Source organism: Trachypithecus francoisi, unplaced genomic scaffold (genome assembly GCF_009764315.1).
Source record: "Trachypithecus francoisi isolate TF-2019V2 unplaced genomic scaffold, Tfra_2.0 Lachesis_group4, whole genome shotgun sequence".
NCBI classification, from domain to species: domain Eukaryota; kingdom Metazoa; phylum Chordata; class Mammalia; order Primates; family Cercopithecidae; genus Trachypithecus; species Trachypithecus francoisi.
Window position 1 is genome coordinate 30,084,599 of NW_022681469.1, and position 25,941 is coordinate 30,110,539.

The 25,941-nt window shown below is 39.8% G+C and overlaps 1 protein-coding gene across 4 annotated transcripts in view; it reads left to right on the top strand.

Annotated features, from left to right (window-relative positions):
• TNPO3 (transportin 3) overlaps window positions 1-25,941 on the top strand; it is a 102,986-nt gene that overhangs the window by 57,079 nt on the left and 19,966 nt on the right. For all 4 annotated transcript variants that reach the window (XM_033193887.1, XM_033193888.1, XM_033193890.1 and 1 more), the window contains 11 exons: window positions 2,381-2,527; window positions 5,952-6,059; window positions 7,780-7,871; window positions 9,902-10,041; window positions 13,384-13,575; window positions 16,109-16,200; window positions 18,050-18,126; window positions 20,264-20,324; window positions 21,174-21,314; window positions 24,352-24,468; window positions 25,332-25,426. In XM_033193887.1, coding sequence (XP_033049778.1) covers window positions 2,381-2,527; window positions 5,952-6,059; window positions 7,780-7,871; window positions 9,902-10,041; window positions 13,384-13,575; window positions 16,109-16,200; window positions 18,050-18,126; window positions 20,264-20,324; window positions 21,174-21,314; window positions 24,352-24,468; window positions 25,332-25,426 — 1,262 coding nt within the window. The remainder of the gene's footprint in view (window positions 1-2,380; window positions 2,528-5,951; window positions 6,060-7,779; window positions 7,872-9,901; window positions 10,042-13,383; window positions 13,576-16,108; window positions 16,201-18,049; window positions 18,127-20,263; window positions 20,325-21,173; window positions 21,315-24,351; window positions 24,469-25,331; window positions 25,427-25,941) is intronic.

The window sequence follows — 25,941 nt, forward strand, 5'->3', positions numbered from 1 at the left end:
TTTTATAGTATAAGAAATGAGAAAGGGTCGGCCTTGGAATCCTAGCACTTTGGGAGGTCAAGGCAGGCAGATCACCTGAGGTCAGGAGTTTGAGACCAGCCTGGCCAACATGGTGAAACCCTGTCTCCACTAAAAATACAAAAATTAGTCGGGCGAGGTGGCTCATACCTATAATATCCCAGCTACTTGGGAGGCTGAGGCAGGAGAATTGCTTGAACCGGGAGGTAGAGGTTGCAGTGAGCCGAGATCAGGCCACTGTACTCCAGCCTGGGCGACAAGAGCGAAACTCTATCTCAAAAAAAGAAAAAAGTGAGAAAGAAGTGCTCCCAAGTTGGGCACTGTTTTAAATAGCTCTGTTTTGGATCCTTGATGGGAAAAGGATGGTAGGGACCCTCTTACTGTGCCTTAGGCACAGTGGTCCTGTGACTCTCGACCCGTTTTCTGTTATCACATGCAAGACAAGGTTTGTTTGTTTTACATAATGTCATGAGGATACCTAGATTTGAGTGGAACCCAAAACATTTCTGGGAGAATGTAACCCCACATAGTTATCACTCCTTTAAACAGTGCCATGTGGAAAAGAGGCTACGAGTAAAATCCCAGGCCTTTTCTCCCTTTCTGTCACACTCAAGAAAACAGGTGAATAAAAGTGACATGAAGCTGCATCAGTTATGTTCAGGAGTTACAGATGATTTTGAATCTCAAATATTCAATGAAGTGATTTCAGAAGTTTCAGAAAAATACTTTAAAAAAGACTTCTGGCCAGGGGCGGTGGCTCACGCCTGTCAGCACCTTGGGAGGCCGAGGCAGGCAGATCATAAGGTCAGCAGTTTGAGGCCAGCCTGACCGACATGGTGAAACCCCGTCTCTACTAAAAATACAAAAATTAGCTGGGGTAATGGGGCGGGCCTGTAATCCAGCTACTCAGAAGGCTGAGGCAGGAGAATTGTGAACCCAGGAGGTGGAGGTTGCAGTGAGCCAAGATTGCGCCACTGTACTCCAGCCTGGGCAACGGAGCAAGACTCCATCTCAAAATAAATAAATAAATAAATAAATAAATGAATAAAAAAGACTTCTGGCTGGGCATAGTGGTTCATACCTCTAATGAGGTTCATACCTTTAACACTTTTGGTGGCTGAGGTGGGAGGGTTGCTTGAGCCCAGGAGTTCGAGACCAGCCTGGGCAACATTGGAAGACCTTGTCTCTACAGAAAATTTTAAAAATTACCTAGGTGTGCTGGCGCACACCTTTCATCCCAGCTACTCAGGAGGCTGAATGGGAGGATCGCTTGAGCCCAGGAGTTCGAGGCTGTAGTGAGCCATGATTACACTACTGCACTCCAGCCTAGGTGGCAGAGCAAGACCCTGTCTCTGCAGAAAAATTTTTAAAATTAGCCAGACATGGTGGCAAGTGCCTATAGTCCTCCTAGCTACTCAGGAGGCTGTGTGGAAGAATCACTTGAGCCCAGAAGTTCAAGGCTGCAGTGAGCTATGATTGTGCCCCACTGCACTCCAGCCTAGGTGACCCTGTCTCTAAAGAAAAAATATATATCTTTTGAGACAGGGTCTCACTCTGTTGCCCAGGCTGGAATGCTGTGGTACGATCACAGCTCACTGTAGCCTCAGCCTCCTGGGCTCAGGTGATCCTCCAACCTCAACCTCCTGAGTAGCTGAGAATACAGGCATGCGCCACCTACATGCCTGGCTAATTTTTGTATTTTTTGTAGAGATGGTGTTTTGCACCTGGCTGAAATTTGTTTTAAGTAAAATAAAATTGGACGCGGTGGCTCATGCCTGTAGTCCCAGCACTTTGGGAGACCTAGGTGGGAGGATTAGTTGAGGGCAGGAATTCAAAACCATCCTGGGCAAGATGCCGAGACCCTGTTTCTACTTAAAAAAAAAAAAAAAAAAATTAGCTGAGCTTGGTGGTGTGTACCTGTACTCCCAGCTACTTGGGAGGCTGAGGCAGGAGGATCGCTTGAGCCCAGGAGTTAGAGGCAGCAGTGAGATGTGCTCGTGCCACTGCACTCTAGCTGGGGCAACAGAATGAAACTCTGTCTCTAAAAAATAAATAAAAATAAAGACTTCCGCGTCTGTTACCGTTTTCTCTAAATTCAAAATTCAGTGTACTTTTGGAGGCATTACCTCAGGACTAAATGGAATGTAAAGCCAGTCATTCTAAATGGAGATTTGGGCCTAACGTGGGAAGACAATTTGGGGAGATAATAGTAAATCTGCTAGAGAAAAGGTGACTTCTTAACTGACTCCACTCATATTATTTAAAAATATATCTTTCTTCCTGTATGGTCGTGGTGATGATAAAATGTCTTCTTATTCTATTCCTTTCCCATTCAAATAAATCATCTCTTTTAACCTAACAGGTAGTAGAAATTTCATTTAACTTTTGGTACCGACTGGGGGAGCATTTGTACAAAACTAATGATGAAGTTATTCATGGCATCTTCAAAGCTTACATTCAGAGGCTGCTTCACGCCTTGGCTCGACACTGCCAGCTGGAACCAGACCATGTAAGTTCCCTTCTCTACCTCTTCAAATCTTAATTTCTTCCTCTTGTCAGTGCCAACTTGAAAAGGAACTGAGAAGATAGATAATAAACCTGGCTGGGTACCCTGGCTCATGTCTGTAGTCCCAGCACTTTGGGAGACCAAGGTGGATGGATTGCTAGAGGCCAGGAGTTCAAGACCAGCCCGGGCAACATAGAGAGACCCCTGTCTCTACAAAAAGAAATAAAAAAAAATTAGCCAGGCCTAGTGGCACACGCCTGTAGTCCTAGCTACTCAGGAGGCTGAGGTGGGAGGATTGGCAGGTTTTGTCACTCTACAGCTTATACTGAAGAAGTTAGTACCAGTATAATCTGTTAGGCCTGTTTAGGAAAAAACAAAATCAAACGAACAAAAAACACTCCAGCTAAACCAGTAATTCTTTTCCTAGGAATTTATCTTAAATCTGCAGAAGAAAAAACAGCTATTTTGTATACAAAATGTTATCTATAAAAGTAAAAATTATAAACCCATATACAGCAGTATAATAAGAGTTATATGAATTATATAAGAAGAGTTAGGATTTAGCAACTTGATGGAGCAATTAAAAGGTAGTGAAATGATGGTATGGTAAGAGAAAAATCAGAATGTAAAATTTGTACTCCTTTTTTTTTTTGAGATGGAGTCTTGCTCTGTCGCCCAGGCTGGAGTACAGTGGCGCCATCTTGGCTCACTGCAAACTCTACCTCCCAGGTTCACGCCATTCTCCTGTCTCAGCCTCTTGAGTAGCTGGGACTACAGGCGCCCGCCACCACGCCCGGCTTTTTTGTATATTTAGTAGAGACGGAGTTTCACCATGTTAGCCAGGATGGTCTCAATCTCCTGACCTTGTGATCCACCCACCACGGCCTCCCAAAGTGCTGGGATTACAGGCGTGAGCCACCACGCCCAACCAAAATTTTGACTCTTGTTAATAGTAGAAAATAAGTGGTTAGATGAAAACTAATACAAAAGTGAAATATTTGTGTGTATGATTTTGCCCCACGAACATACACATTTTAAAAATCTTATTTATACTCATTTTATAGTTTAAAAGAATATAGAAATCTATTTGCTTAGAAAAAAATACTAGAAATATTATTAGTTTATTAGAAAACTCTTCAAACATCATGCTTAATCTCTTCAAATTTTGCCACATTTATTTCATCCTGTTGGTTGGTTGAATCCGTCCTTTAATCCAGGACCTGCAGTCAGTTTTATTGCTTACAATTTAAATCCCACGTGCTATTCTCTTAATTTTAATGTTAGTATTTTGTTGGAGTCATGGTATTTTGTATCTCCACACAACTGCAGTCATGATTTAGTCTAATGGTTTTCAGACTGCACCCATCACACGGAGGCCGAAGTGGGTGGATCACTTGAGGGCAGGGGTTTGAGACCAGCCTGGCCAACATGGCAAAACCCCGTCTCTACTAAAAATAGAAAAATTAGCCGGGCATGGTGCCAGGTGTCTGTAATCCCAGCTACACAGGAGACTGAGGCAGGAGAATCACTTGAACCCAGGAGGTGGAGGTTGCAGTAAGCTGAGATTGTGCCACTGCACTCCAGCCTGGGCAGTAGAGCCAGACTCAGTCTCAAAAAAATAAAATAAAATGATGACTCCTGTCTTCAGCTACATTTTATTTGGAAGCCTGATTTATAAAGCAGGGCCCCTTTGGTTTAAATGGCTTTGTGCTTGATCCCTTTTGTGCCTTTGCTGATTCTGTGGCACCATTTCCCTTGCGGGTAATTTCTTACATGTGTAAGTGTATAGTGCTTTATAATTTGTATAGTGCTTTATAATGTTAGCCATTCTCTCATCTGAGATAGCCATCATTTCCTCCTCATTCCTTGACTTTAATTTCTTCATCTTAAAGCAAGGAGGTTGAACTAGATTAGCAATTCTCAATAGTACTAAGGGCTTTTCCCAGGTATTTGGGCCCAAGATTCTCATACATGCCTTTAACCATCTTGTAATTGCTAACTCTTTGTTTACTTACAGAAGTGTGTCAGAATAGAAAAGATACAGAAGTGTTTGTAATAGGAAACCATGGAATATAAATGATGTTTAAATTTTTTAATGACAGATTTCAAATGCACAGCAAACATGAAATAATGTCATAGAGAACATCTGTATACCTACCACCTAAATTCCACTATTCATATTTTACTATGCTAGTTTTATATATCTGTCTACCTACATGAATTTTTTTTTAAGTTTAAAATTCTGGGCTGGGCATGATGGCTCACATCTGTAATCCCAGCACTTTGGAAGGCCCAGGCGGGAGGATCACTTGAACCCGGGAGTTTGAAACCAGCCTGGGCAATATAGTGAGACCTTATCTCTACAGAAAATTTTAAAAATTAATTGAGGCCAGGCGTGTGGCTCATGCCTGTAATCCCAGTACTTTGGGAGGCAAGGCAGGCAGATTGCTTGAGCTCAGGAGTTCGAGACCAGCCTGGGCAACATGGCAAAACCCCAACTCTACAAAAAATATAAAAATTAGCCAGGCGTGGTGGTACATACCTATAGTCCCAGCTGCTCAGGGGCTGAGGTGGGAGGATTGCTTGAGCCCGGGAGGTCAAGGCTGCAGGCAGCCGAGATCAAGTCACTGCACTCCAGCCTGGGCGACAGAGCAAGGCCTTGTCTCAAAAATGAAAATAAAATTATATTTTCTGTGTGAAGTTATTGTGACAGTGGTTGATTTTGGTAGATCTTGAAACATAAATCTTCAGAGGTTTGTTTGGCACTAAAGAGCTGACCTTCTCTAGATAGGCTTATCAGTTAATTTACTACTTCTTCCAGGTCACTTCTCATTCTCACCAAGCCACATTTTTCCAACAACAGAACAAGCTGTAGCTTAGAAATACAAAACACAGCGGGCACGCTGGCTCATGGTGGCTAACACTTTGGGAGGCCGACGTGGGCAGCTTACTTGAGGTCAGGACATCAAGACCAGCCTGGCCAACATGGTGAAACTCTGTCTCTACTAAAAATAGAAAAATTAGCCAGGTGTTGTGGCGTGTGCCTGTAATTCCAGTTACCTGGGAGGCTGAGGCAGGAGAAACACTGGAACCTGGGAGGTGGAGGTTGTAGTGAGCAGAGATCGCACCACTGCACTCCAGACTAGGCGACAGAGTGAGGCGCCGTCTCAAAAAAATAAAAATAAAATACAAAACACACACACAGACCAAATAGTTTCTCATGGTAAAGGCAGAGAATAGGTTGTGTTGACTTGGTATACCTCACAGTTTGGGAAAACCTCCATCTAAAATAAAATACCCTCGTGATTTAGGCAACTTCTGTTCATTAAAACTTGACTGCTTAATGGTTTTTTTCGTCTTGATTTTATAGAGGTCATTGAAAGCCGAAGTGAGTTTAAAACAAATGTTATCTGATTTGAAATTTTAGGAGGGGGTTCCTGAGGAGACTGATGACTTCGGGGAGTTTCGGATGAGGGTATCAGACCTGGTAAAGGACTTGATTTTCTTGATAGGGTCTATGGAGTGTTTTGCTCAGGTAAGCCTATTTGGAGATTGTTTCCAGTTTTACTAGTCGCCTTAATTGTGTTCACTTCTGTGTCTTCTGTGAATGTTCCATCTTATTTCTTCAATCTTAGTGGCTGAATGAGATAATAGATATGCAAGTGCTTAGCACACTGCCTGGCATATAGTAGCTATGTTTATTTAACATTTTACAAGTCAGTTGCAGTTTATGGATGATTTGGTTATGGTTTACTCTCTCTGCTTGCAATGATTGCTGTTCCACTTGTACAGCTGGAATAGAAGATCATAGATAAGCACTAAAGCCTCTAGGATACTTACAGGGAATTTGGACCTAGCCAGGAACAATAGGCAAGTGTTTCTGCTTTAGTAATTACGTACCAACTCCTCGTAACTCTTTTAGTTATTTGGCATTATCTTTGTCCACACTTATGGTTAGATTCCTGTGCAGTTTCATCCCAGAGGTGACTGTGCTAGAGTAGAAGATTCATAGTCCAGAGGTTTTCCTGACAATCAGTGAGTAACATTTTACCTCATAAGGTTACAGTCATCATCATTCCATATCACTTAACATTAGTATAATTTCAGGCGGTTTTCATATTGCTGGATTATACTCTAATGAGCTCTGAAATACTACTTTGGAAGCTTTATCACGGCAATACTGAAGTAACCTAAATTTTTTTTTTTTTTTTTTGGTAACTCAGTCATTTTTTGTATATTTGGGAGTCATACAATCTAAAAAATGTTAATAACATTATAACTATTTTCATTATATTAAGCAAAGCATGCTTATTGACCCATCTGTGAAGAGTTGGGGATTCTTAGAAAGCCTCTTAAATGAGATCCCTGGATCTTAGACAGATGACCTCTGCTCAGATATTTCAGCTCTTCTCTCTTTAGCCCTACGGCTTTGAGAAATCCTTTGATCTTCTCAATCCTTTGACTTAATTTACAAATTTATGTAAATTATCAATGCTGTTCAAGATAGTCTGTGGAACACCAACCCCATGAGATGTTTTTTGCCAAAAAAAGTTATATCATTAATTAAAATTAGGAGATGGTGTAAATAGTATATTAAAGGCTCTATGAAGTTGTATAACAAGCAAGCTGTTTAATTTTGCCTTCCCTAGCAGTGTCTGTTATTTGACTGTAAAATATTAGTTAGTCACGTTCTGTAGGTGGATATAATCTGGGAAATTCTGGACCAGAACATCTCAGAGTATTCTGCTAGGTGTACCTTTTTTAAAAAAATAAATTCTGCTTGGATACAGTATTGTGATAGGTGCTTCTAAACAGCTGCTTTTTAGGAATTCAGTCAGTACTACCAGTGCTGATGCAGACAAGTAGTTAAAACAATAGAAATGTAAAGCCAATACGTATGTAGAGGATTTGCATTGTATCTCTATTTTAAGTGTGTTTATGTATTTATCAGTTATTATCAGGAAAAGACACTCATGTACTGTGTTTTGTTTTTCTCATAGTAGTCGTTTTCTGGGGGCAGATGATAATTTTGATAAACTCTTGGGAGTCTAAATGGGTTTATTTCAAATATTAAAATAGTTATTCCTAGTTAGTAATGATGTAAAAAAAATGAAAATAATATTCTCATCTGGCTTGAGAGATAATTAGATTTAGAAACAAGGAGCAGAATTTACTTTAACTGGATTTTTTGTTTTGTTTGTTTTGGCATTCTGTTTTCCTTTTAATGGATCCATAATCCACCTCTTCTTCTCTAGTTATATTCTACTCTGAAAGAAGGCAACCCACCCTGGGAGGTGACAGAAGCGGTTCTCTTTATCATGGCTGCTATAGCAAAGAGTGTTGATCCGTGAGTGTCTCATAAGTCTTTTGCTGGGAACTCTAAATATCAAGAGGAAGGAAAATTACACTATTTTCTTTCCTTATATGGTATATACCTGAGACTTTTAGAACTTCTTACTTCTGTTGTGCTGTCTAGTCTTCTGACTTCTAGTGTTTAGTCCAGGGTCGCCTGAATTGCTGATACCATGTTTTAACAACATTTCCTAGAGTTGAAATTATTTTATTCTTGATGCTAGGAATAGAATGCTGATTTATTTTTCCAACTGAGGCTCCCTTGTGAAAGTTGGTATGGTAAAGAATTTGTTAGACTGTTTAATTGTTGGTATTTGCTTAAAAGCAATTGAATAGACACTAATTTGGGTTTTCTGCTTTTGTGACCTTGGGTAAGTTATCCTTACAAAATTAATTACATTGTTTTGAGTTTCAGAGAGGCAAGGCCTAGGCACCTTTTCACCTAAAAGAGCCAGATCTAAAGGGTAGTTACCATTTTTGTTATTGCCATTGAAAAATTTCAAATTATTCAAATTTTACTTCTAATTGCATAGAAATTCTATTTATGGTATGAAGCCCTAGAGACAGAATTTACTTTGTGCCTTGAGTATATAAATCAGTGTTAATATCTGCCACGCTGAATTGTGACGTGATACCTGCCGTTAAGCTCTATATTCAGTCTTGATTGGAGAGATGGTTAAGGCAGATATTTATAAAAAGCACAGTGCTTCTTTCTTAGCTGCCTTTCAGGGCCTCGTCAATGAGATATTGTTTCTAATCCAGTAAATATTCAAGGAGTTTGAATAGGTTTATTTTTCTCTATTAAGAAGTCCTGGTCCTTAATTATATACCACACTATTTACTCTTAAACCCATTTTGGTGTCATTTTGAAGCTTATTAAAATAAGTCTGTGACAAATCTGAAGCTTATTAAAATCATTAATATTCTAACTAATATGTCTTGGTTTGAAAAATGATGCCTAGATAGTCTTCATTAATTGATTTAGTGTCCCTAGGAAACATAAGGCATAAATGAGAGATTCAATATATTTTTTTGTTTATCTGCATTTCAAGCCAACTGCATGATTATAATTTCTTAGTGCATATAAAAGGACTTAATAGTCTAGCTTATCAGCAGAGGGTGGTCTTGCTCTAATCCAGGATATTATTTACATTTTAAACATCTTTCATTTCTGGATTAAGTTCTGCCACTTTGGGGGCATCCTCCACTCTACTCAAAAGGCGTTTAGCCAGTATGTTTTGTCGGGGGCAGAGAGAGAAGGAAAGGGAACAGATAAACTCACGGAGCTGTGGAAAATGTTTGGTTAACTTTAGTTTTCCCTCATGTTCCAAATCGGGGCAACTTAATCTATTCCTGCAGCTTGTTTTCTTGTTCTTTCAGTTAGTGAACTGGCTACCCATACTTACCTGTTCTTAAAGTTTCCAATATCCAGGTGTAAGAAATCTTTGGAGAATAACAACAAAGAGTGGTCTATCAGAATTCTTCATTCATCTGTTTAGCCATTCAGCAGTATTTACTGAGTGCCCACTATGTGCCAGGCACTGTTCTAGGTGCTGCAGCTATAGGACGAAATAAAATAGATTCTTTAAAAGAAGACATTCATCCACAGTAAATGTCTGCCTCTCCACCTTGATGTGTCTTTAGACACTTTACTGGCATTCAGAATATTAAGGAGCCAGTATGCTTTTCCTGAAACAATATCTTTCATTTCTATCTTTTCCTCTTTTTTGAGGATTTGAAAATCTTTCATAACAAATACCAAGTACTTTTATTTTAATAGTTATTTAGAAAGAAGCTCTTTAGAATGGCGTCAACCCGGGAGGCGGAGCTTGCAGTGAGCTGAGATCCGGCCACTGCACTCCAGCCTGGGCGACAGAGCGAGACTCCGTCTCAACAAAAAAAAAAAAAAAAAAAAAAAAAAAGAAAGAAGCTCTTTAGTAATGCTGTGTGTCATCACAGCCTGTTTTTTGGCCAGAATATAACCTCTGAAATCAGTAACTGTGAGTACTTACCGCCTATACTCAGGGAGAACAATCCAACACTTGTGGAAGTCCTAGAAGGAGTTGTCCGCCTCCCAGAGACTGTACATACGGCTGTGCGATACACCAGCATTGAATTGGTTGGAGAGATGAGTGAAGTCGTTGATCGAAATCCTCAGTTCCTTGGTATGTGTAATCTCTCTCCTCTGCCACTTCTTAACTTGTCATTTTTCTGATTTTTCTTCTCATCTCTTACTTTTGCTTGAGTTTTCCTTTCTATTTTTTTAACACGAGAGTGTTTATAGAAACTGAGAGTAAACAATATGTTGTAAGTTGGTGCTTAGTTGATGTAACACTTATAATCTGATCTAGGAGAAAGACCTTTGAAAGATTAGATCTACAGATAGGGAAACACTGAACAGTTTGCTTCTAGTACTCTGTTTAAGCATGAACATTTCTGTCTCTGTTAGTCTTTGGCATATACTAATCAGACTCTCTTATAGTTTTAACATACTAGAAGCTACTAAAGGACCAAAGCAAAGGAGGTAATTTTTCACTTGTAATACATGCTTCATTTAAAAGCCAAGAATTATTATTCAAAACTAAATAACTGCAAATTAAAATGAAGACTGTTGTATAGCCTCTGGCTGTCCTTATTGACTTGAAAAAATAACTAAAAATCATAAGTAACAACTTTAGAATTGAAGGTAAAGTTAGAAATCATTTATTCTAACCTCCTCATTTTACAGACAAGGAAACTGAGGCCCAAAGAGACGAAATAACTTATCCAGGGTAATATATATCAAGCCCTGACATTTAAGAGGGATACATTCTGAGAATTTTAGGAATGCCAAAATTTGTGATTAGTATTAAATCATTCAGTTTGATGTGTTTCCTATGTATATCTTTATTATTGCCTTTTTACTTGATTTTATTTTACGTATCTGTTTTTAGTGACTGAAACATGCTCAAAAGAGTGAATGTGAGGCCGGGCGCGGTGGCTCAAGCCTGTAATCCCAGCACTTTGGGAGGCCGAGACGGGCGGATCACGAGGTCAGGAGATCGAGACCATCCTGGCTAACACGGTGAAACCCCGTCTCTACTAAAAAATACAAAAAACTAGCCGGGCGACGTGGCGGGCGCCTGTAGTCCCAGCTACTCGGGAGGCTGAGGCAGGAGAATGGCGTAAACCCGGGAGGCGGAGCTTGCAGTGAGCTGAGATCCGGCCACTGCACTCCAGCCTGGGTGGCAGAGCGAGACTCCGTCTCAAAAAAAAAAAAAAAAAAAAGAGTGAATGTGTTCTTTGTTTCTATACACTGAGCTGCTTTCTAAGTTCAACGTACTGTTTCTTTTTGTTTGTTTTTGTTTCTTTTTTTGTTTTGAGATGGAGTCTCGCTGTGTTGCCTAGGCTGGAATGCAGTGGCCCGATCTCGGCTCGCTGCAACCTCCACCTCCCAGGTTCAAGTGATTCTCTTGCCTCAGCCTCCCAAGTAGCTGGGATTACAAGTGCGTGCCACCACGCCTGCTAATTTTTGTATTTTTAGCGGTGATGGGGTTTCACTATATTGACCAGGCTGATCTCAAACTCCTGACCACAAGTAATCTGCCCGCCTCAGCCTCCCAAAGTGCTAGGATTACAGGCGTGAGCCACCACACCTGGCCCAGCGTACTATTTCTAAGTGATTTCAAAATGACTGTTTTTTAGTTCTTAGATTTCTACACTTTATCTGGCTCAACATTTGGCTTTCTTTTCTGAACCATTTTTCCACCAAGGAACAGTAGATTTTTTTGTTTGTTTTAATACTTCAGTTAATGTCCAGAAAGCAGCAAATCTAGGTTGACTTGCAGACTCTTATCAAAAGATGTATCATTCAGTGCCACTTTGCAGTATCTCATTCAGATTTGTGCCTCAGCAGTAGACAGGTTGCTCTATGTTCATACTCCAAATAGTCAAAACTAGAAATACCCAATTTGGGAGTCACAGAAGTCTACAGTATTAGAGTTGCTTGGGCTAGCTTCTAGATTCTAGGTCTTTTGATTCCTAGACTAAACAGGGTGAGGTTTTGGTTTTGTTTTTTTCTTTTTGGTGAAGGTAGGCAGATTGTGCTGAGTTTGGGCATTGTATTGATCATTAGACTAGAAATGGACATAATGGTTTTAAATGGGCTTTAAGACATTATTCTTGGTCAGGCACAGTGGCTCATGCCTATAATCCCAGCACTTTAGGAGGCTGAGGCTAGAGGATCATCTGAGTTCAGGAGTTCGAGACCAACCTGGCCAATAGGCGAAACCCTGTCTCTACTCAAAATACAAGAAAATTAGCCGGGCTTGGTGGCACATGCCTGTAATCCCAGCTAGTCAGGAGGCTGAGGCAGGGAGAATTGCTTGAACCCAGGAACGGGAGGTTGCAGTGAGCCAAGACTGCGCCACTGCACTCCAGCCTGGGTGACTGAGCGAGACTCAATCTCAAAAGGAAAAAAAAAGATGTTATTCTTTTGATTCTTTCCACTTTTTCACAGTTTGCTGCAAGGTCAATATAAAGTACTCACAATGACCTTAATATATGGTTTTTTGCTCAGGCGTAGTGGCTCTCAGTGGTAATCCTAGCACTTTGGGAGTTTGAGGCAGGCGAATCACTTGAGGCCAGGAGTTTGAGACCAGCCTGGCCAACGTGGTGAAACAATCATCTCTACTAAAAATACAAAAATTAGCCGGGCTTGACACATGCCGATAGTCCCAGCTACTCAGGAGGCTGAGGCAGGATAATTGCTTGAACCCGCGAGATGGAGGTTGCAGTGAGCTGAGATCGCACCACTGTACTCCAGCCTGTGGGACAGACTGAGGCTCTGTCCCCAAAAATAATATATGGCTTTTCTAAGGTTTTTTTCCCTATAGAAAAACATTCTGATTTTTATAAAAGAAGGTAAAAAGATGAGTAGAATTAGCTCTATAGAAATTCAACTTTATAATAAACTTTCTTGGAACACTTATATTTGGCAAAATTAAAACATAGTGAATTAATTCATCTAGCAGTGCTAAAGATTCATCTGCCTATTTTTAAGGCCTTTTGTAACTAGAAAGAAGTATAAAAATTTCAGCTTTAGACAGCTATCTTTGTCCTGATTCATATAGGCTGTTTTACCAAGTAATTCATCTCTCGGTGTAATTGTAACTCCCTGAGCTTTTGCATTCTTTCTTACATCACCATATTCTTAATACCTGGATTGCCATATATGCTCTTAAGTCAGTGGTTTACAGACTGCTCTGTGAATCCCTGGGAGTTACGTTGACTGTCGTGAGGGAAGAAATGGAAGACGAAATAGCTGGGGCTTAGGGCCTGTTGATAATATGTAAGTGAGATCAGCTCCATTTTTATGTGTTTTATTTATTGTGGTTCTGAACACATTTCACTTTTTAAAAGGGTTCTTTTGCTTTGAAAAAAGAAAAGCAAGTATACCTCTGTTCTAACAAACTAGAAATTTTCCTTTAGTTTCAGATATGTAATCTCTGCTTGGCTTTTCTTCTTAGACCCTGTGTTGGGCTATTTGATGAAAGGCCTGTGTGAAAAGCCCCTGGCTTCTGCTGCAGCCAAAGCCATTCATAACATTTGCTCTGTCTGCCGAGATCACATGGCTCAGCACTTTAATGGACTCCTGGAGATTGCCCGTTCCCTTGATTCCTTCCTGTTGTCTCCAGAAGCTGCTGTGGGCTTGCTAAAAGGTATTTACTTGATGTTAACCACTAATAGTCACCTCAAACCACTACTTGGGGTAATCTTACATCTGTAATATCCCAGTTTTTCAGTTGCAGTGGGCTTAGTGATAAGAATTTATGAGATGGGGAAGGTGGCTTTTCCACTAGAGGGGATAATGTTGACTATATGTACATGCATTCTTTTCTTGGACTATCTTAAGGTGATATAATTAATTAATACTACTTGTAGTATGTATAGCACAGACCTAGATTTGGGTAGAGACAACATATTCAAACTAAACATGGCTGCTTTTTAAGTTGGAAGAATAAAAAGGGAGACCAAAGAGGCATTGCCATACCAAAGAGGTAAGTGGGAGTTGAAAGGTAGTATACGTGGATCAGTGCCATGAGTAGAAGTCAGGGGTGCTGGTCTCTTAGCAGCCTTTAACCATTACTGATCAGCTCAGTGATTCTCTATCCAGAGCAGCCATTGTCATGAGGCTCAGACTTAATAGAAGAAATAGAGCTATTAAGGCTAGGGGAAAAGACTTAGAACAGCCTTTAAGCATGGTGGCTATTTTTAAATATTTGGAAGATGGTCTTATAAAAGAAGGATCATATTTATTTTATGAGTAGTCACTTGTCAGCCATTTATAGGGAAGCATATACTGGCTCTAGGAAGAAAACACTTTCTAACCATACTTTCTGAACACAGATTGGAGTGCCCTGTAAGGTAATGAAATTCTTATCACTGGTAAATTAGAGAGGATTGAGGTATATTAAAGGTATATTGAGGTATATTGAGGTATATTAAATAACCTGTGTAGTATCTTCTAAGCCTCTGTGACTTGTTAAACAATTAGCCTTGGCAAGAGTAGATGGCCTTATTTGTGAATTCTGTCCTTTGTCATTCATATGACCAGATTCCTTACCAGCTAGTGTGACTGTGCTTTTTTATATCAGATTTTCTTTTTGTACCTTGGGTTTTTGTTGTTTCCCTTCATAGGCACAGATAAATCAGAGTCAAATATTCGTGTCATTTTCTAATGGAATTTAACCTTGATATTGAAGTGATGTCTTACCTATAGTGCAATGTGGCCTCCCAAATTTCAGTGGTATCTAATAGATGTGGAAAATGGTTTTCAATTTTATTTATTTATTTATTTTAGAGACAGGGTCTTGCTTGTTGCCAGGCTGGGATGCAGTGGCAGATCATAGCTCACTATAACTTTGAACCCCTAGACTCAAGTGATCCTCCTCTCTCAGCTTCCCAAGTGGCAAGGACTACAGGTGCACACCACTATGCTCAGCTAATCTTTTAAAGTTTTAATAGAGACAGGGTCTTGCTATATAGCCCAGGCTGGTCTTGAACTCCTGGCTTCAAGTGATCCTCCCGCCTTGACCCCCCAAAGTGCTGAGATGCCTGGCTGAAAACTTTTTAAAGTAACATACTTTTCTATAGGAATTAATTAAAAGGAAAATCATGCTGAAATTAGGCTTTTCCCTCGTAGTTTTAAAGAAAAGTCGCAGAGCTTGCAGTGAGCCAAGATCATGCCACTGCACTCCAGCCTGGGCGACAGAGCAAGACTCCATCTCAAAAAAAAAAAAAAAAAAAAGCATGTCTAACTCATTTATGGCTTCTAGATGGCCAGGAAGATTCACTCTGGTTTTTTATTCAAATTTGAAGGTATAGGGATAAATTACTGTTCTGTTGAATGAAACTTAGGGGAAAAAAAAATTATATTCAAGGTGTCTCTTGACCTAGAAGGGACCTAGGCTAATATGTAATCCTTTGGATTTGGGGAAGGTGTTTCAGCAGTTGGTGGGGATAGAATGGGGATTGCAGCAAGAGGGAGGCTGAGCAGGAACGGTCTGGACCGTCTGTCTCCACTTGAACCTAACTGCCTCTGTTGTTTTTTGTTTTAAGGAGTTCTAAGTCAAGATTTATTTAGGAGAGAAAAAGAAGGGGGTAGGAGGCTTTTGTAACTTTTTTTCTTTTTGAAAAAGAAAGGCAAATTGAACTGTTACTTCGCTGTTCAAGTCACTTATTTCATAAAGAAACTGAAGCCCAGAGAAAATGTCTCTTATAACCTCACAGAGAGTGTTATGGTGTAAGAGTGAAATCTCTAATTTCAGCCCACTCTTCTAAAAGCATTATGTCAGAATTTCTCTTATGATAAGAATTGCCGGAAGTACTTATCAAAAATAAAGACTCTCTTTGACCCACTAAATCAGCATCTCTGGGAAGTCTGAGAAACATTACACTATGGTTATACATTTTAAAATAGCTTAGCCCTTGGCTTTGTGAAGGAGATTCTAAAAGTCTTTGACAAATAATTAACTTCAGTTGTCAGTGTTAGTCAGTCTTAGCCTTCTGAGCCAAATAAAGAAAAAACAACTGTAAATAACAAAGTGTTACAATTTTAAAAAACAATGCTGATCTTTTTAAAAGAATGGAACCAAACCAGTTTGCCTTTTCTGTTCATTGATACGATGTAGACCGGTTGAGTTACCTCAATTCAGCATTTATTTTTCATTTGTATCTTCCTTTGTTTTTCAGGGACAGCACTTGTCCTAGCCCGATTACCTTTGGATAAGATTACTGAATGTCTTAGTGAACTATGTTCTGTTCAGGTTATGGCATTGAAAAAGGTAAGTCCAATTAAGGAAGGTGTGAAACAAATATAAAGTGTTTACATGTTAAAAATGAAAAGACAAAATTACTTATTAACAGATCTTTTATCTACCTAGAAAACCCAAGAAAATGCACTAAGAATTTATTAAAATTAATAATGCTATCAAAGTAACTGCATACAAGAAATAAGTATTTCAGAATTAATAGAGTCTCACTATATCAGTGTGAACGCAAAAACCGAATTTTATAAAATGTTTTAAAGAGGTTTGTCCTGAGCCAGTATGAGTGACCACAGCCCAGGAAAACCCAGTCTTGAGGAGTTCTGGGAAAGTGTGCTTGAGGTGGTGGGATTGTGGTTTGGTTTTATACATTTCAGGGATGCAGGAGTTACAGGCAAATACATAAATCAAAATACAGAAGGTATACATTGGTTTGGTCTAAAAAGATGGGCTGTCTTGAAGTGGGGGCTTACAAGTCATAAGTGGATTCAGAGATTCTGTAATCTGCAGTTGGTTAAAGGAACAAAAAGCTTGGGGCTAGCAGAAAGGAATGTTTAAGTTAAGGGTGCTATGTCAGAGTCAACCATAACTGACAGTTTAATAAAGATTGATGGGCTATAGATGTGACTTAACTCTTGCCTTGTGTGGCCTCAGATCTTGTTTGTAATTTAGTATCTTATTGCCACAAGGAGTTGATCAGCCGGGCGTGGTGGCTCATGCCTGTAATCCCAGCACTTTGGAGGCTGAGGCAGGTGGATCATTTGAGGTCAGGAGTTGAAGATAAGCCTGACCAACATGGTGAAACCCTGGTCTCTACTAAAAATACAAAAAGTTAGCCAGGTGTGGTAATGCACACTTGTAATCTCAGCTGCTCTGGAGGCTGAGGCAGGAGAATCACTTGAACCTGGGAGGTGGAAGTTGCAGTGAACCGAAGTCGTGCCATTGTACTCCAACCTGGGTGGCAGAGCAAGAATCCATCTCAAATAAAAAAGGTCTTTGATCAGTCTTATGATCTCCATTTAACATTAATGCTGGCCACTTGTACCTAAACTCCAAAAGATAGGGAGTGTAACAAAAACCTATCTGACCTCCCTTCCCGTCATGGCTGAGAGCTCCATTTTTAAAGTTTCTCTGGAGTCTCCATGGTAACAGGAAGGGCCTGTTCAGTTGGTGGGAGACTTAGGATTTTATTTTTAGGTTACACTGGTAATCATCAGTTAGAAAATGTAATGGGAAAAGAATTCATTCAAGTTAGCAATCAACATCAGAACCTACCATGTTTCCTTAAAAGATATTTTAAAGATGTCAACTCTTCTCCAGTTATAGTTATAGTACAACAATTGTAGACATACCAGTGAGATTTTTAGAACTTGATAAAATAATTCTGTAGTTCATCTCTGATGATTTACTTATGGGAGTATCTAAGAAATTTTAGGAAAGAAGAGTAAGAGACAATTTGCTTAAAATGTATTACAAAGCTATAATAAATTTAAAGCTTTATAATATAAAGCTAAAATATAATCTTTTACGTACTGTGTAACATAACATGTATACAATCTATTATATAATAATAAGTAAAGTAAATGGGAAAAAAATCAAATGATGCTATTTTCTATTCCTCAGTGATCAGACAGTAAAATGTCGTAATATGTAGTCTTGGCCAGGATGCAATAAGATGGAGGAAAGTAGTTTGACAGTTTAAATTAAAATTTGCACCATTTGAGTAACTTTTAGGACTTTATATACTTTTAGGACTTTATTATAAGGAAATAAGCAGAGACTGAGACAAAAGTTGATGTATGTTGCAGTGTTGGCTGTAGATTTGTACATGTGACAATTGGGTGTTAATGTCCTTTTGTCTCTTCAGCTATTGTCTCAAGAGCCCAGCAATGGCATATCCTCAGATCCCACAGTGTTCTTAGATCGCCTTGCAGTGATATTTAGGTAAGAAGGGAGACACTGGATGCCTTACTTGGGTTAAAGGCTCAAATGAAACCATTGTGTATTGAAGTAAGCAAGTATTTTTTTCTCATACTTCCAAGTATCTCCCTGTGGTTTGGAGACTAATTAAACCAGCTGTTACCTGAAGTTCTGGGGCAAAGGCAAATTCTAAGAATTCATTCCTGGAAGATCTTTATGTTAAAATACTCTTTAAAAGTGGATGGCTAGGCGCGATGTCTCATACCTGTAATCCCAGCACTTGGGAGGCCAAAGCAGAGATTGCTTGAGCTTAGGAGTTCGAGACCAGCCTGGGCAGCATGGCAAAATCCTGTCTCTACCAAAAATATAAAAAGTTAGCTGAGTATGGTGGCATGGGCCTGTGGTCCCAGCTACTTGGGAGGCTGAGGTGGGAGGATCACTTGAGCCTGGGAAGCAGAAGTTGCAGTGAGCTGAGATTGTGCCACTGCACTGCAGCCTGGATGACAGAGTGAGAACCCCATCTCAAAAAAAAGAAAAAAAAAAGACTCTCTAAAAATGGAATTATTTTGGTCTCCAGTTCTGTGGACACCAAAAGACCAAACTTTCACATATATCATCATTCCACATGCATCAGAATCACCTGGGCTTATCAAAACACAGATTGCTAGGTCCCATCCCCTCAGTGTCTGATTCATTGGATCTTGGGTAGGACCTGAAAATTTGCATTTCTGATAATTCCCAGGTGATGCTGATGATTCTGCTTGCTATTCCAGAGACCATACTTTCAGAACATCTCTCTATATAGTGTATGGGTACAAAAATATAATGAAGTTTCTTCAGTGATCAGGGGAAATTAATGCATCTTTGAAGTCAAGAGGAGGAGCCTAATGATTAAAAAGGCATTTGAGTGACAGTTTTCAAAGGGTGATTCTTACTGAGTAACATAATTTATAATTTGTGGGATCAGTGTATAACTGGAATGTTATAGTAATCGTTGCATAGAAGCCTATGTGGGATAAATATTTAAAAAGGTGATGTGTTACTAGTTATCGTCAACAGATACCTTTCTCTGAGTTGGTGCAATGTTCTCCTTTTATAATTAGGAGAGCCCTATTAACATGCCATTCTGAGAACCTATTAACAGTAACCCTTATTTCACAGTAAATGAAAGAAAATCTGCAATAGATGTAAATACTTGAATTAAAGTTAAATTTTTATCAAAGTTGCTGTTGGGCTTTTGAAAACTAAAGGGTAGCTTTCCTTTAAAGTAATTGGTAGTTAATTATGTGTTTGTTTGTTTCCTTCTTTTCTTCAAATTAGTGGGCTCTCGAATTAGAGGAGTTGTATTTGGCTGATTGTGGATAGTACATTGGATTCAGACTAGAACTGCAACATCTTTGGACTACAGTTCCTATAGCTTTTAGTCTTTTAATGCAAGGAATGAAGCAATACTTGGTTTCTAGTAGTGGATTTAGACAACTTGTGTGTATTTTTTTGTTAATTTGGAAGAAACTACATATTCAGGTTTTTGGATTTTTGTTTGTTTGTTTTGAGATGGAGTTTTACTTCATCCACTTCTTGTCCAGGTCAGAGTACAATGGTGTGATCTCAGCTCACTGCAACCACTGCCTCCCAGGTTCAAGCGATTCTCCTGCCTCAGCCTCCCAAGTAGTGCCACTACCAGCCTCCCAAGTGTCTGGGATTACAGGCTTGTGCCACCATGCCCAGCTAGTTTTTGTACTTTTAGTAGAGACAGGGTTTCACCATGTTGGTCAGGCTGGTCTTAAACTCCTGGACTCTGGTGATCCACCCGCTTCGGCCTCCCAAAGTGCTGGGATTACAGGCGTGAGCCACCACACCCAGCCCATATTTGGGTTTATAAGGGGGAAATAATGGAAAAGATAGCTATAGCGCCTCACAGCCCATGTACCCAAAGTTGGGTTGAATTTGCATGTTCTATTGGAAGTGACTTAAAGATGGCCAAAAAATGATAGGATTATTTAAAATATGTGCTTATAAGGGTGATGTAAGTAAATGACTTTATCATCTGGTTTTCTTTATTTGGTGAACATGATACTAAGTAAGCAAGCAGGAATCAGGGCTCTGGGTCCTCAGTGAAATTGGTCTTCATTCACTATTTTGGGCTGTTGTCTTTTCCCAGGCATACCAATCCCATTGTGGAAAATGGACAGACTCATCCGTGCCAGAAAGTCATACAGGAAGTAAGTGCTAATGGATGCTTGTGGAATCAAGACTTGCTTCTTTTTTCCTTACAGGGCTTTGGGTAACTCACCTGAGGAGATACTGTCTTCCAAGTTCATAGGGAGATTCAGTTTGTTGATACTGTTTCAATGAAATGAGGGACAGAGCCATCCAAATATCTTTTATTTTAGATTTGATAACAAAACAGGCTACAAGGGAATGCATTGAAAGGCCAGAGAAGTGGTAGAAAGAGATTCACTGTGTGACTCCTAGAGTTGCTGGGAGGCCTGATCAATACCAGCAGAATATTTTTGACAAAGCTGGTGACTTCAGTTTCCTCAGTGATGACATATTTCCCCTCTACTTTTTTCACTGAAGGTTATGTGAGGATCAAAAGTCATGTTTTAAGAATTGCTTTTGAGGCTTCAGAGGACAAATGACATCAACACTACATATTTTTAAGTGTCCAGTGGTCTCAGATGATGCCATTTCCTTAACTCTAGTCCTTTTGTTCAAATTCTTCCACCTTCCAGGAACTGTCTTTAAACATCTCTTCCTGTATAGCTCGTACTCATTATTTTCATCGCCTTTCAGGAAGTCTGAAGTTTAGAAATTGTGTATCTCTGCCTTTTAGCAAAGTTAGACATGCTCTTCTTCCAGTTCTAAAGAGGCACCGTTTTCTCTTGTTAAGTGGTACGGTTTTGTGGTGGGTAGTCTGTTGAACCTGTGCATGCTGGCCATGTGTGTTCCTATACAGAAAGTTTTGTCCCAGTTATTTAAAAGCTAAATGAGGTGTTACCAACTTAGCAGTTTTTCAGGTCCTAGTTGTTGATGATTTTCTTTCTTGTGCTCTTTTACTTTTGACCCAGATATGGCCAGTTTTATCCGAGACCCTAAATAAGCACCGGGCTGATAATCGGATTGTAGAGCGTTGTTGCAGGTGCCTGCGCTTTGCTGTTCGCTGTGTAGGCAAAGGATCTGCAGCGCTGCTGCAGCCACTAGTCACACAGGTAAAGTTATCTGGGGCGGGTAGAGGGCAGTGGTGAGGGACATGTTCCATGTACAGGATTTGAAAAAGGCTAGGCATGGTGGCTCACATTTGTAATCCCAGCACTTTGGGAGGCCTGTGCAGGTGGATCACCTGAGGTCAGGGGTTCAAGACCAGCCTGGCCAACATGGTGAAACCCTGTCTCTACTAAAAATACAAAAATTAGCCAGGCATGGTGGCACGCACCTGTAATCCTAGCTACTCGGGAGGCTGAGGCAGGAGAATTGCTTGTCTCCCAGCCTGGGTGACAGAGCAAGACTCCATTTCAAAAAAAGAATTTGAAATAGGAACCTTTAGGACAAAAACTTTGCTGATGAAATGAAACACTTTTGTATTTATGAACAAACTAAAAAAAAACTTGAAAGAGATTAATGCCTGTGATAGGTACATTGTATATAAGGGAAACAGCCTAAAATCTCTTCTGTATAGTAGCTATAGCAGTATTCTAAGTAGAAACACAGCCCAGTGTGAAATTCTGTGAAGCAAATGACTCGTGCTCAGTCCTTGTATACTAAGGGTAAGCATTTTTATATTGAGATCCTTGGGAAAAAAATGTAGCAAGTCACACTTTGCTGTTTCTTGGCCCAAAGGAATTTTCTTCAATCTTGACCACAGTTCATTGTCCACAGAAGTCTCTTATTTGTCAAAAAATTGGACTGTTTTAGTCATTAAGATTGATATGTAATTATGATGGTATGACTCACTAAATGATGTTCTCTAAAATCATATTCTCGTCTAGAACTATATGAGATGCTTATGCTTAAGTCACTAAGTCATTTATGTTGATATTAACCTTAGAGCAGGGCCAGGATGCCAGTGCCTAGGACACAAGATTTAGGGATGCAAGGCAAAGTGCCAGTCCTGTATTTGCAGGACTCTGAGGTGCGTTCTGAAATTTTGTACCCATGCTGTGAGGAAAACAGTCACAGAGCTCCAGGCTAGAGCCCTACCCCACCCAACCTGAAGTGACCATGCTCCACCTAGGGAGGGCACCTAGGGTGCAGATTTTAAGGAGGTCTTGACCTTAAGAGTGAGTTCCCCTTTAAATTCTGCACCATAGGTGCCCTCAACCACAGGCACAGGCATGCTGGTGCAGTGGTGGTACTTGGATAACCTTGCCTCTCTAAATTGTAGATTTGATTAAAGGTTGTACAGGTAAATATTTCAACAGAATTTTAATTTTTAGTGATTTTCTCTACTTTCACTATATGCTGAGCACCATAATATATGTTTGCATTTAGGCAATTGCTACCTCTGGTCAACTGTCCCCTTCAGTGCAATATATTCTGGGTCTACCACAACTTGATAGAATGCCCCTTTGCTATTGGAGGATACCCTCATGATTTTGATACTGTTTTTTAATTCCTGCCAGTTATATATGACCAACTCAATAGAGTAGGTAGCATTATTATATAGGAAGTGTGTTCTAGAGACAGTACATGTGACAAAAATGAAAATTATCCTTAAAAAAAAATCCCTTAACTCAGGAGCCAGCAGTCTATAGTCAGTGGCCTTGCCACCTTTTTTTTTTTTTTTTATGTTTTACTGAGCTATAGCTATAATTAAGTATTATCTATTGGTCATTTTTGTGCTACACTGGCAAACTTGAGTGGGCAGAAGACTGAATGGTGGACAAGATCTGTACTTTTTACAAAGTAGCCCTTTAAGAAAATGTTTGGCAATCCTTGACTTCATCATTCCTTAGTAGAGCATATAATTTTGAGTTTACATCATGGAATGAATTCATAGCTCCTATCTCATGCTCATTCCATGGCATAGGCCAATAGAAGAATTAGTTACTATATCCTTTCAGTGCCCACCAAGTTCATAGAGTTGAATTTGTGTAATAAGATCAATACATATGTACTGTGGTGGCATTTTAAATAGGTGAGTGTACAATTGCTTCTTAATTCTGGGAGGGTAGTGGAGTAAAAATTCTAAACAAATTATTTAAGCACATATTGTGGCTGGGCATGGTGGTGCACACCGATAGTTTCAGCTGCTCGGGAGGCTGAGGTGGGAGGATCCCTTGAGCCTGGTAGGTTGAGGCCACAGTGAGCCAAGATCTCACCACTGCACTCCAGCCTGGGCAACAGAGCGAAACCCTATCTCTTAAAAAAAATAATAGGCCGGGCGTGGTGGCTCAAGCCTATAATCCCAGCACTTTGGGAGGCCGAGACGGGCAGATCACGAGGTCAGGAGATCGAGACCATCCTGGCTAACACAGTGAAACCCCGTCTCTACTAAAAATACAAAAACTAGCTGGGCGAGGTGGCGGGCGCCTGTAGTCCCAGCTACTCGGGAGGCTGAGGCAGGAGAATGGCGTAAACCTGGGAGGCGGAGCTTGCAGTGAGCTGAGATCTGGCCACTGCACTTCAGTCCGGGCGACAGAGCGAGACTCCACCTCAAAAAAAATAAAATAAAAAATAATAAAAAAAAATAATAATAATAATGTGCATATTGTACTAAAATTTTTGCTCTGCTAAAATCCAAATAGCTTCATAGAAAACACTATTTTTTACTTAAAAGATAAAATAGGTTTAGGAGCAACTCAAAATTTAAACAATGCTTTCACTGTCTTCTCCAAGATGAAAGTGTTTGATACTGTTTTCCCAACTATGGCTATATATACTATTTAAAAATATGATTTATCTACAGTGCAAATGAGAGCAACCTTTACGTACTGGATGAAATATTCTGTGCTGGGGTTTTGCAAATAATCCATGAGCTCCCTGATAGCTTCCAGCTTTAAGTATTAGACAACTCTTATACAGCATTGTCTTGGGAAGATGAAAGCTCAAAGGGTTGGAAGAATAGAGAACCTGAAAATCATTGAGATATTGAGCCCTATGTTTCACAAAATAGTGCTAACAAGCTTTACTATGTTGCCTTAAAGAGAAGAAGTCAATCTATCTCTGAATTTCTTCCTGGAGACAGTTTCATAAGTTGGTACTTTTTGAAGGGCGAAGCATTGAACTAATTGTTTTTTTCCTCAACAGATGGTGAATGTGTACCACGTACATCAGCATTCCTGCTTCCTGTACCTTGGCAGTATCCTTGTGGATGAATATGGCATGGAAGAAGGCTGTCGGCAGGGACTGCTAGACATGCTCCAGGTATCTTTTCCATGAGGAGTATAGATGCATCAGGCTTAGAGGATCTGAAGGCCTACCAGCGTATTCTTTACCATGTCTTTAATTCTGTTGCTTCTTTATGTTTTCCCCCAGGCATGTTGATTTCCTAGTAACAGGGAGGTAGAAGCTTCCTAGTTGTTCTCTGAACAGGCCTGTTTGAGAGAATGAGAGACTGACCACATGAGTGTAATGATTATTACAGATGTTACTGCCTGGTTTATGCTCTTCCAGAGATAGGGTGTTTGGAAGAGGGGAGGAGGTGAGCAAAATGAATCTCTAAGCTCAAGCATTATTGTATTTTTAACTTCTTGCCTGGAACAGCCAACTGACTAGTTTTCTTAGCAGCAGGGAGGGTTTTAGAGTTAATAATAGCATTGGAAATAGCTCCTCAGATACTGCTTTTCCCTCCCTTCCAGCCACAGAGGGGGAATATTGAGTTTAAGAATGCTGTTTCTTTTCCCAAGATGTCTTTTCATTTAAAATTGATATTTCATAATTATTATAAAAATTTCCACTCCCTCAGTGGACTAAACCATATCTAGTACCTAAAGAGTCTGCTTTCAGAAATTTCTAAAACTTTGAGATGACATCTGTTGAGTTTTATCAACTAAAATCTGTATCCTCAACCCTTTCTTAAATGTGAACTTCATAGGTGAAAACTGTTTATGTCAACTGGGAAGGATTTATGTCTTTCTTTTCCTGATCAGATTCTCATTACAGTCTTTTCTTTTCCCAGCTGTGCTTTTCTTCTTTGTTCCTTTTGTAGTTATTGTAATATTTGGCAAGTCTGAATGCTGTGGCACTTCTGAAAAAGGATTTCTTTTAAAATCAGTGTTCTGTTTTAGGCACTGTGCATCCCCACCTTTCAGCTCCTAGAACAGCAGAATGGTCTCCAGAATCACCCTGACACTGTAGATGACCTGTTCCGGCTCGCCACCAGGTAAATCCTTCTGAAGAGCCCATTTCTTAATTGCTCATCCTATCACTGCTTAGTCTTGCCATCTGACCCTTGGTTGTTTTATTCTTGTAAAATGAAGTCACTGGAGTAAGTAGATTAATGATTAATGATTCATAACCCAAAAGTAAATTGCAAGCTGATATATCCCCAGCAATGATGCAGAGAATGGCAGGAAGCAAGGGATAAAGGAGCTGAGTTCCTGCCAGGAAGGAGGGCACACACACAAGACAATGCAGTGTGCCTGGCAAAACACTTGACTAGATCATTTCTACAGTCCTCTGTAGTTTTTGACTGTTTGTGCTGTTGTGATTTCATGTTTCACCTCAGCCTTCTCTTTGAGAAGCTTAGCGTCCTTTAGATATAATCAGTTTCAGAATAAAGAATGTCTGAGATTTTAAGATGCCTTAGCACTTGTCTCATACTGTATTTCTCAGCTCTACCCACAGCCTACTTTATCAGTAGCACTGATAATATGATTGCCAAACTTCTGCTTGAAT